Source organism: Oryzias latipes, chromosome 7 (assembly GCF_053564925.1).
Source record: "Oryzias latipes strain Hd-rR chromosome 7, Olatipes_Hd-rR_3.1".
NCBI lineage: Eukaryota > Metazoa > Chordata > Actinopteri > Beloniformes > Adrianichthyidae > Oryzias > Oryzias latipes.
In genome coordinates, this window is record NC_136243.1 from 9,844,825 (window position 1) to 9,857,024 (window position 12,200).

General features: G+C 45.0%; 1 protein-coding gene across 7 annotated transcripts in view; it reads right to left on the reverse strand.

The window, feature by feature from the left end:
- Positions 1-12,200, reverse strand: part of nckap5l (NCK-associated protein 5-like) — a 53,045-nt gene that overhangs the window by 5,876 nt on the left and 34,969 nt on the right. For all 7 annotated transcript variants that reach the window (XM_078950186.1, XM_011477622.4, XM_078950185.1 and 4 more), the window contains 6 exons: positions 7,858-7,998; positions 6,330-6,398; positions 6,213-6,251; positions 6,015-6,134; positions 4,708-4,800; positions 597-3,430 (listed from right to left, as the gene is read on the reverse strand). In XM_078950186.1, the coding sequence (XP_078806312.1) occupies positions 597-3,430; positions 4,708-4,800; positions 6,015-6,134; positions 6,213-6,251; positions 6,330-6,398; positions 7,858-7,998 (3,296 nt within the window). The remainder of the gene's footprint in view (positions 1-596; positions 3,431-4,707; positions 4,801-6,014; positions 6,135-6,212; positions 6,252-6,329; positions 6,399-7,857; positions 7,999-12,200) is intronic.

Here is a 12,200-nt window from a genome sequence, read left to right on the forward strand (position 1 = left end):
TAAATTTATTTTTTCTTGCAACCATTGTTCAAATGCAATGGATTGTGGTCTATTTTGACAATCTAGTGAACATTCATGCACACTGGTTTTTTGCAGAGACTTCTGGGAAATTTCTAGGGCACTACATTTTGAAATTGTAGATTCAGACTGCTCTATAAAATGGTGAGTGCACTATATAGTCCCTATGTAGGGATCCAGACACGGCCTTGAAGTATTAAACTACAGTTTTAACCAGGTAATGTTTTCTGTTTTTAATCCGATTGGATGATTTTTAGTGAGCTGTCATTGAAGGAAGAAGAAAGAATGTTTGAAAATGTTTCAGAGAAACAGGGATGGCATGGAAAAATCATACAATTTTTAAAATAATTTTTTATAAAAGATTTCAGTTCTGTGTGTCTTATAAATATGGACAAAACAACTCTTCTTGCACATAAATCTGCTTAAAACGTGTCAATTTTTTGAGAAAAACAACAAAAAAGGAATCTTAATTTGACCGGATTCATGTAAAGAATCCTTTTGGTTTCTACGGTTACAGATGCAGGAATGTGTTTCCTTAAACTCCATTCTGCCATAAAAAGCCGCTGCCGGGTCCTCACCTGTTCAGCAGCTGCTGCATGAAGTTGTCGGAGCGGCCCCCCCTGTACATGACCGCCAGCTGCCCCTGGGCCTGGTCCATCACCACCTCGCAGGAGTGGCCCCTGCCCGACCTCTCCACGTAGGCCCTCTCCTCCTCCAGGGCCCGCCTCAGCCCTTCAGCCTTCTCCATCAAGGTGGAGATGTTCAGACCCTCCACGCCCTCTTTGCACCTGGAGGTGACCTTCACAGAGTCTCTGCCCACCGAGGGGATGTTGATCTTCCACTCCTTCTTCTCGTCCTTGGCTTTGGCGGCGTCGGCCTTGCGGCTGAGAGCGGGCAGCTTGCTCTTCTTCAGGCCGAACCAGCTGGCGATGCCGTTGGAGGTTTTCTGCTTGACTTCCGCCCCCTGGCCTCCTCTGTCCTGCTCCTGGAGCTTCAGCACGTTCTCCTCGATGCCCTTCATCACCTTCTGCTCTATGGCTGACTGAAGGCTGGGCACCGGCTGCGGGGACCTCTCGCCCTCAGACGTAGGAGGTCTCGGAGGAGGAGGAGGGAGGCTGTCTCCATACATGGGGTTCTTTTTCCCTTTCCCTCCAATCTTGATCCTCTCCTCGGATTTAGAGGAGTAGCGTGGAGTCTCGGGGGGCTTCCCTCCTCTGTGCACAGAGGGGCCCTGACACGGCTTGGACGGAGACTTCTGGGGGATTTTGTTGGGGCTGCTGCTGCTGCTGTGAGTGCTCACACCGGGTTTAACATTATAAGGCAGGTTGAGGGAGCCGGGACACTTCATGTTGTTGCGCAGCACCAGCGGAGCGTCTGCATTGGGGGACAGCAAACCGATTTTGCTCCTGGAAACGTCTAGCTTGGTTGGACACGGCTCCTGCTTCGCCGGACCGCAGGACTGCTGCTTTAGCGCCTGTTCGTACAGCTGGGACGGAGCTGGATGCTTCAAACCAGCGCCACCTTTAGCTTTTCCCTCCAAACAGTCGGCATATTTGGAAAGCCTCTGCTCGTCCCTTTGGACCACGGCGGGCCTCTCCACCGCTTTGCTTCGTTCCTCGGCACACGCGCCCTCGTTCGTGTCCACCGACTTGGCGCTGGCCTGTAAATCCTCAGAGCTCCTCAGCTTCCCCAGCGCAGCCAGTCTGTCCTTGAAAGCGTGGTGACTGGAGTCGGTCTGGCCCCGCGCCGCACCACCTGCAGGCCTTTTAGGAATGGAGGAGCAGTCACTCCTCCTGGAGGGAGGGGCAGGCTGGGTAACCTCGGAGCTCGGACCGCCGGCGTCCCTCATGTCCGCCTCCTGCTTCTCTCTCATCCGGGGATAGTCGGCCCTGTTCTGAGCTTTGCTGAGGACAGCCGAGGGGGGCAGACTGTGATGGTTCACCCACACCGGGCTGTCAGAATCCTCTTCCTCGTCCGAAGTGGACTCCGACGAAGAGGAGGACTGTTTTCGCTGAGGAGAAGGGTGCATGACGCTTTCTGGCAACGACTTGACCAGCTTCCTCTCTGCCCCGTTGGGCTTTGCCTGAGCAGGAAGTGTGGTTCTTTTGCCGTGGGCGGGGCCCGTGTCCTCTGCTCTGGATACCTCGCACACGTTCTCATAATGAGGGACTTTTTGAGGAACTTTTGGCGAGCAGCAGGCTCCTGACTTTGATCCCGCGCTGTCTTTAGATGCAGAGAAGCTGCTGTAGCTTATTTCTTTAGTGGGGAGGGAGCAGGCCTCTTCCGACTGCGGCGGCGAGGTCGGAGCAGAGTGGGTGGCGGGATAGGACTCGGACCTGGCTGGCGGGGTAGGGGGCTGCCTGCACCTCTCCGTGGTCGTAGCTTTGCGTGTGGGAACTGGGGAGTGGTAGACCTCGTAGTTGTTGGTTCGGCAGGGGATCCGGGAGTTGCGAGTGAGTTGGGGGCTCAAACGGACGGCTGGGGGCGGAGCCTGAGACTTCTCCCCGATGGAGGGAATCTTGAGGAACTTCAGCAGCTTGGACGGCGAGTTGATGGCGGCTGCCTTGACGTCACTGAGGCAGGAGGGGCTTGGGCTAACGGACGCAGAGGCCCTGGTAGAGGAGGCCTCCATTTCTGTGCCGTCCTTCTCAGAAAAGGCTGAGGGGTCACTGGTTTCGGTGCCGTTGTAAATTCCGTCGCTGGTCCCCGCGTCACAATGGGTTGCTTGCATGCTCTCCTTCCCAGAGCCAGGTGTTTGCGAGGAGGCAGAGAGCCCCTCAGAGACGTCTGGACGGCTCCCTGACAGATCCTGCTTTGGCTTTACTGCCTCCTTATTCCGACAGAGCGGTTCTGAGGTGGAGGAGTGTGCGGCTGCAAGCAGCTGGTGGGCTTCATTAGCAGTGCATGGTTTGGACGGGGCTACAGACTGTGGCGCTCTGGTCTTACTGTGACATTCGCCCAGAGCAGCAGCAGCAGGAACCACATGGCTCTGGCTGGCTTTTGAAGGACTACAGACATGGCCGCAGGGCTTTGGGGGGCTGTCCGGGCTCCGTTTGCAGTGTGAACACCACGCGTTCCCCCCGTCGCACTTGACCGCCCCGTCGCCGTTGAAATGCTGGTGTGAGTCGGTCTCAGAGCAGGAGCAGCGGCAGTGCGTGAGGTGGGATTTGCACGGCCGGGGGAGGGGGTCCGCTGTCGCCAGCACCGCTTCTGTCGACATCAACACCTGACTGTAGTCGCAGAAAGACAGGCTGGCGGTGGACGGGTGGAACTTCAGAGGGTCCGTCTCCTCCATCTTGCGCAGGACCTCCAGGATGTGTGCTTTCTTCTTGAAGAAGGGAGACAGGGCCTCCATGGAGGCGGCGGGAGCACGGGGGCCCGGAGAAACGTGCTGCGTGCAGAAGCCGTTCCCCTTTGGACAGGAGTAGACAAGCGTTAAGTCTACAGCGGAGTCCCGACAGCTCAATGAAGAGCAAACCGTTCGGGTCATAAGGACCTTTGAGCCGACAGTCACAGGAAACAAGTGTGAGATTATCAGCGAGGACTCGACCCCGCCTAAAACAAAGCCAGGAAAGGTCAGAGCAGCTTTAAGGTCACACGTTTCTGTGTTTCCCATCAGAGAAGCTGAAGGTTTAACCCACACCCAAAAACATATTAAGTCTAGTCTATAAAACGCAGTGTGATCGCTTTATACAGAAGCCTTTTAAAAAGGAAAATACTCTTTTCAGCAAGACAAATATCTCTGTTTTTCTGCCAACATTGCAGCCAGATGTAAAAATGACTCGACACTAGGGGTGTAACGACTCATCGACTTAATGGATCCAAACAGATCGATCCGTCTGAGGTGAGTTGTTAATAAAATCGACCTATGCCATTATAAAACTGTTTCTAAATGATATCAATTCTAATGGCAAATTATGATATGAATGGAATTGTTAGAATGAATGGTTACACACCGATTTGACACCGATTGAACACATGTTGCATACATGTTTAATCCCTTTCCTAACACGTCAAATGTTCAGATGAGCATTCAGCTGATAAAACCAACATTTTCAATCTACCTGAATCTGTGTCGACTCACGGATCCACATTGATTTCATCAAAGAGTGGGTCAAAAAGAAAAAAACTCCATTTCAGATTTTACCCACGCCACATTTACTTTGACTGGTCCAAAATCACTGCTCTGTTTTGATAGATGAAAGACTTGGTGTCGTATAATTCTGCCCGAGCACAAGCGGTAAATATTCCTCTGCCCTTCATGATCCACTTTTAAACGGTTGGCACTGTCGTGTTTTGAAAAAGAGGCTCCCCGTACGTCACTGCCAAATCAGACTCCCTGATTGGTCAAAGTTCAACTGATTTAACTTTCAGCGCGCTTTCAAATGCTGCTCGTTTGGTACGCAGAGCCCGAAAAACGGACTTACAAAATGGAGCAACGCGGCCGCCCGAAACGCACACATACACGAGCACACAAGGCGTGTTAGGATCTGCATCAAAAAGCCCTGGTCTCTATTTTGACTCTTAACTTCCAGCTGATATTCAGCCTTGACATTATCATTTAGTTCTTATTTCACACCATGGCATCAATATTGAGGTAAGGCTGAATAAAGACGTCCTCTGTGACTTTCTGAATCATAAACGTTTTCGTGTACAGACGGCGTAATCGCTTTGATCACAGATCATCACCTTGGCCTGTGCTTCGGTCTGCGAAGGCTCCACCTGCTTGGCCGATTCATTGTGTGGCTGTGTATTGTAGTCTGGGAGGGGTCCCGCCTGGACCTGTAACAGGAGATTCAGGAGGCAATTAGGAGGAGCGCAGATCCACGACAAGCTATGAGATCCACGGACAAGCAGGAGCTACATTATCCTGGCATCTGATGGGAACAATGCAAAAGGTCGGGGGAACGCCCGAGATCCATTTCTGCCTCCGCATCTGAAAGGCTGAGAGGTTAAATAATGAGACATCAGCTGAGATGGAGTCAGAGCTGCAGTCTGACGGCGAAAGCCAAGTTATGACGCGTTCAAAGAGGGAATCAAACCCAAAAACCCTTCAATGCAAACTCTTTGTCACCAATATGAGCTATTTTTTTAAATACTCGTAACAAATCTGGTGTTTTAAAAAAAATAATTAATATAAAGTTTAGCCTCAAATACAAAGGGGGTTTATACAAATATACAAATCGTGTGTCCAAAGATTCATAACCCAATGTTGTAACAGTAAAATCTGTTTAACACAAGAGGCCTTCAGCTCCCATCCGTTTGCTCAACTGCTGGGCAGGACAAGTCTAAAAATCCATCCATCTTCCTTCGCTTATCGGGGGGGGGGTGGGGGTCGCAGGGGCAGCAGTCTATGCAGAGATGCCCAAGACTTCCCTCGCCCCAGCCACTTCCTCCAGCTCCTCTGGGGGGATCCCGAGGCGTTTCCAGGCCAGTCAAGAGACATAGTCTCTCCAGCGTGTCCTGGGTCTTCTCCGGGGCCTCCGCCCAGTGGGACATGCCTGAAACACCTCCCCAGGGAGGTCCAGGAGGCATCCGGACTAGATGCCATAGCCAACTCAACCGGCTCCTGTTGATGTGGAGGAGAAGCGGTTCTACTCCGAGCTCTCCGCGGGTGATCAAGCTCCTCCCCTTATCTCTAATGGAGCACCCAGCCACCCTACAGAGGAAGCTCATTTCAGCCGCTTGTATTCTGGACCTGGTTCTTTTGGTCACGACACAGAACTCATGACCGAAGGTGAGTACTGGAATAATGATTGACCGGCAAATTGAGAGCTTTGCTTTTTGGCTCAGCTCCCTCTTCACCACACAAAAGTCTGGTTTTAGTGGAATGATCTGGACTGAAGTGGAGTATAGCATTGTAGTGAATGGTTTGATGTCTGTTGTCTTTCCTGTAGTACCTCGTGTAAACGTGAGCTTTAAAAATACACTAAATTACACTGAGAATGAATGGCAGGATTCAGCCAGGATTGATCAGTGTCAGCGATCAGTGTTACCTGGTAGTGGGCAGTGGGGTGGTTGGGCAGCTTCTGCTGAAAGAGCTCGCAGAGCGCTCGGTTCTGTCTCTCCAGATCAAACACCAGCATTTTCAGCTTGATGCACTCCTCTCTCAGATCCTGCTCAGGAACACGCCACACAACAGTGAGCCAAACGCAAGGCTACAAGCCGAGGAAGGTCTGAATGCTGGACGTTACCTTCTGATTGAGCAGAGCCTGCACCACATGGTTAGCCACCTAAAAGAGAACGTGGAGAAGAGTTTGTAGGAGGAGCTGACAGAAGAGCTTTCAGGATCACTGTAGGGATGATCTCACCTCATCCAAACATCTCTCATAAGCTTCTCTCTGACTCTCATTGGCCAAAACCAGGGCTGAATTCTCTGCCTGCAACAAAACAGAGAATAATTTAGTTTTTAACAGAAAAAAAGGAAGAAAACCTGATCAAAAATAGCCATTTCTATAAACAAGAAGCAGTAACCTGCAGCATAGATGATATTCATTGTTTAAGAACTGATGATGATGATAAAGAAAGCACAACATGTTTCATGTGGAGCATTTTTTATTAATGTTTGCCGGTGTTTTGTAATTGCTAAACACAGTTTTCAGAAATACAAAACTCAAATTGTTAAAGTCCAACTCTAATCATCTTTTGATCTAAATTGTTCCCAGTGGTCTTTTAATTATAAATACGCAGTTGTTAGCCAAAAAAAAAAAAAAAACTGCGTTGTTTTGTAGCACACAGTTTCTGCAGAGCGGCAGTAAGTCATTAGATATTTGCCTCTGAGTTCTGGGCGGGACTCTTAACAGAGACATCCCACCCTTTTCTGTCACCCATAAATGAGAGCTCTCTGTTTACATGCTCAGCTGCTAGCTTACAGCCCCTCACATCCCCAGCCTAACATTACAGGTGCAACAAAAACGGGAAGTAATATTGCTACAGCTATCCAGCCGTAAAGTTTTGATCCAGAATACAAAAACAAAGACGAACACGGATCTCTTTGTCTACAAGTGGATCCATCAGAATGGAGCAGAGCAGGGAGCTTGTGGATCGCCCAGTATTTTCTATAAAACAAATACAAACTTTTTCATCTGCTGATTCACAACGATTGGAATAAAGAAATAATCAGAAATTTCAATTTTTTTAATCTATGCCCCTCCTTCAGAGAGACATGATTAAAACACCATTTCACTAATAAAAATAAAAGTGTTAAAAACACCATTTAATCATTTTTTCAACAGACTGAAACGCCTTTAGTGTGACAGCAGAAGTTTCCAGACATTAATTATGCAACACTAACATGTATAAATTAAATAAAAACTGCAGTATTAGTATAGTAAAAACTGAACCACATTCAAAAAAAGGAATTAGAAAAAGTATAAATTGAATTCTTTGACAGTTTAATGAAGTATGCGGTAAATTAACTTAAAAATGATGAAGGTAGTGAATTAATTTATGGATGATCTAAATGCGATCAACTTGATGTAGATTAGAAACAAGAAGAAAAGTTTGGTGTTTGATTACGTGTTCCATTTTTATTGTCTTTAGAGTACAGCTTAACTTTTATTCTTTTAAAAAATAAGTTTATACAGTGAAAAAAAAACAAAGTTACTAAAAAAAGAAAATCATAATTTGTATAAATCAATGTTGATTTATTTTTTCTTTGAAGTATTTTTTCTTAAGCTTGACAAACTTGGATGTAATCAAAATGAATTCATTTTCTCAGAATTTAAAGCTTTACTGGGACATTAATCCGCTCATATTCCCTTCTCTTCCCTCTGATTATATTCATTTCTGTGGCTTGAGACATCAGTGGAGGCGGCTCAGCAGCAGCGTCTGACTCACCTCCAGCTCCCTCAGCCGGTCCACCAGCTCGCTGCTGTTGTCCTCCAGGTAAGACTCCACATCTGCCTCCTCGCCCTCCTCGTCCGACCCAAAGTCCACGTCACACGTTCTCTGTTCCGTCTCATCAGACATTGTTCTCATCTGCAGCACAGAGAACACCAACATCAGCCGCTCTGCGTCACAGAGAGGAAGTCAAGCCGAGGCGACTCGTCATTTTCATTTGATCACATGACGTGCTTGAACGGTTCAATTCCAGAAAGTTCGGGAACCGTAACCCTAGTGCTATCCTAGGCACTTTACCATTGGGAGTTGGGTCATCTAGACCCACTAGACAGTGCGCTGAACCTTTTTCCTTCAATGATTTGTGATCTTCACTGGTGTCCATGGATTAAATGAAATCTTTCCACCTTTATCCACCTTTGTCATGGTAGGGAGAACACGTCAAAGTAAGGGGGGAGTCATCTAAGATAGCACAAGGGTTGAAAGGAACATGGACTTTCCAAGATGCTTTTAATGTTTCAGTAATGGATGTTTGTTATGATAGCATGACTCAGCACAAAGCAAAATGAAAACCAAATTCATTTACATCCTACAGTCCTGTGGAGCAGAGGAGCAAGAGAGCTTCTTTATTAGATGACAGGAGAGACTACGTCAGCTTCCAAACACTTTCTGTAATGTTGATGCTTAAATCAGCGGAGTCAATAAAAGCTTTGAAAAAAAGAAAAACAGCCGGCTGCAATCGGGAAATCCTGGCGTTTTGGCATCAGAGGCAAACCAGATGCAACTGAAGCGTTTCTGTTTCACGTGGACACTACATTGAGACAGAAACAAGGGCAGCACGTTCATCCACAGCCATCAAAAAGACCTGCAGTGTTCCCAGACACAAAGTGATCAATGACGGGCAGAGCGGTGAACTTCTGCCAAGTCATTTTACTTTCAAACAAGATGGAACAAGCCAGAGAGTGAATGTGTATCCAATTTCTGTGATATTAAAGTTGGCAAAAGTCAAAACGCTTCATTCCCTCATGATCGGTAAATCAGCCTGAGCTCCAAGCTTCACCTTTCTAAGAAAAGGAGACTTCAAAGCCTCGGCCATCTTCTTTTTTTAAACTCATCTAAGGACAACAGAGAGTCTTCCCACGGCCCAGACCGGTGTGGTCTCTGCCATTCAACTCAGTTCACTTCATTCACTTCTGCTTATTTAGGTCATCTCAAAACGCTACACAAAAACCAAAAAAGGAGAACGCTCAAATACATTTTAATATACAGGTCAGTTATTTTCCAGGGAAACGTTTCACTCACATAAAACCTACTGTAACGGAAACAAGACGCTTCCGTCATTTTAACCAGAAACAATGGAGCGTTTTATGGTTTGGTTTGCATTAGATCTGTGGAATTATAGTCCTTACAAAAACTATTTGTAGTTGTGATATAATATCACATCATTTGAATAGTTTTGCATCTGTAAACAAAAATTGGCAAATGCAGAATGTTTTGGGGGCTTTTGAAAAACCAATCTGTCCTCGTGAAAATTTACTGCAGTAAAAATGCTTTGAACTACTTTGTTTTTAGAAAGAAATGTTCAGGTCTTCATGGCAGCACACACAGACCTGCAGACACATTTCAAAGCTGTGACACAAATAGACAATTTGTTTGGCCTGATCAACCAGTCACCATATTCCTGTCCAATCGGATTAAAAACAGAAAACATTACGTGGTTAAAACTGTAGCTTAATACTTCAAGGCCGTGTCTGGATCCCTACATAGTGGACTAAATAGTGCACTCACCATTTTATAGAGCGGTCTGAATCTACAATTTCAAAATGTAGTGCCCTAGAAATTTCCCAGAAGTCTCTGTGAAAAACCAGTGTGCATGAATGTTCACTAGATTGGCGAAAATAGCCCACAATGCATTGCGGTTGAACAATGTTTGTGGGGGGAAAAATGTATGTAACCCTTGTGCTATCCTAGGCATTTTAACAATGGGAGTTGGGTCATCTAGACCAGGGGTCACCAACCCTGTGCTCGCGGGCGCCAGTGCGCCCGCGAGCACCCCTTGTGGCGCCCGCAGGGAATGCACCCAAAAAAAAATCTTTTTTTTTTTTTTTTTATTGAAGCAAATATTCAACAAACAACCACCGCATGTCTGTCAATGACAACAATATCAATTCTGAGATAAAGGTAGACAAAGAAAACCCAAATATGTAAACAAATATAACTTAAAAAATAATCACTAAAAGTAAGGGTCTATTACAAAAGTTTAAATAGATCAAATAAATTACACAATTTCTGGACATTCTTATGATTCATGTAATGTAAAGATTTTGAGAATAGGTTGAGGTGGTTGAGTAATCCATTAATGTGAGGATTAATATTCCTGTCTGTTTTTTATTTACATTTATGTTTAAAAAGTTAAAATTAAGTTAAAGTTTTAAAGGTTTAAAAGTTTAGCTTTAGTGTGTTCAATAAATATTTATCTTGTTCGGCTGCAACCTAAAGTCTGTTTTGAAATTAGGCTCCCTCTGCAACTGAGTTTGACCCCCCCCCTGTAATACGAGTCTAGAAAATTCATGCATGTTTTTGTGTGTAAAATGAGCAAATAAAAATAGGGCACACAAAAGGAAGTCCTCAAATTGTGTTTTTTTTTTTTTTTTTTGGGGGGGGGGGGGGGGGGGGGGGGCTAGGAGGTTTTTAGTGGCGCCCTTCATACCACTTGGTGCCCATGAAATAGCCCTCGGTCTCAAAAAGGTTGGTGAACCCTGATCTAGACCCACTAGACAGTGCTCTGAACCTTTTTTCTTCAATGATTTGTGATCTTCACTGGTGTCCATGGATTACATGAAATCTTTCCACCTTTATCCACCTTTGTCATGGTAGGGAGAACACGTCAAAGTAAGGGTGGGGTTGTAGGATAGCACAAGGGTTACATGTCTTTTTTAAATAAAACATTAACTTCTTCATCTTTAGAACTCTATGGATTCATAAATAGTCGTGGAAAAATGTTCACATTTATTTGGTTTTTACTTTGTGAAATTGGTGATGTCCTATTTGCCGTTTAAAAAAAACACAATGCAGTCAAGTCCACAGCATATTACTTCTGTTTTTCAATGAAAAAGCCTTCAACTGATTTGACTGATCATTTCAATCATTTTCAACAATGATCAAATATCCTCATAACAGTAGGACTTAGAAAATCATTGTACCAGTAGAAATGACAAGTACTATATTAATCTAAAAAAAAAAAAAAAACATAAGCCAGTTTTCATGTGTATGCAAGAAAAAAAACAGAATTGAAATTTTTAAATAAGTAGCAGTTCTGTTCTTTGTGTGGCACTAAAGAAACTGATCAGATTTCCACATTCAGCCATCAGTGATTCATTTCCAAACAGCATTTGGTTTTCGGTGTGTAATCGTAAAAAACATGGTTGTGCGTTTTCTGAAAACCATTTCAGTTTTTAAAAAACACTTTTACAGCCATAAATCTTTTTTTTTTTGCATGAGGACATATTGGTTTTCAAAAGCTCCAAAAAAATGTTTCAGCTGCACAAATTTTGTTCACAGCAGATACAAACCCTAATACGATGAATGGACATCATTAAATAGCAGCAAATTATAGTTATAATGTAGACAGAGATCTTTCTGCAGGACAGAAACAGAGATGTGTTCCTGATAGGTAAACCCGTTTCCAGAGTGAACGGTTTCGGCCTGAACAGCGGAGGAATCCAAAGTTCACGAGGGATGAGGTTTCAGTGCAGCACCACAGGTATTTGAAGGGCTCATAAAAAGAGAACTATACTACACAAACTCTAAGTCCAAGACAACATTCTGAAAACTCAGGACGGATGTGAGGAAAAGCAGCCCTGAATTTTTTTTCTTCCACTAATATGTTGCACTTTTATGTTTCAGATCAAACAGTCCAAATATATATATATATAAATCTTTAGCAGCACAACAATTCAGCAGGTGATAAAAGAACTAGAAAATGTAGAGAGCTGCAGGAAGAGAGTTCAGAGAAGAGTCTGAATTCTCCAAAAAAATCTGTCCTCTGGCTTTGATCTTTTTTCTGGATCCTTTCAGCAAACCTCACAGGTCAAAACAAGAGGAGACGGCGAAGAGGCCAAAGGAAACGGTAAAAGGAGATCTGTGCTTCTGCAGATTGACTCAATCTGTGCAACAGCTTCATAAAAGATGCATCAGTGGATAAATATGACCTCACTCTACTGTTGAGCAACAAATAACAAAGATGAACCTAAAAAAAGCACAATTACAGCTGCATACCATTAAATCCAGGACTAAACGTAATTAAGCATCACCTTGAGCAAAAAAAACAAACATTGAAGAAC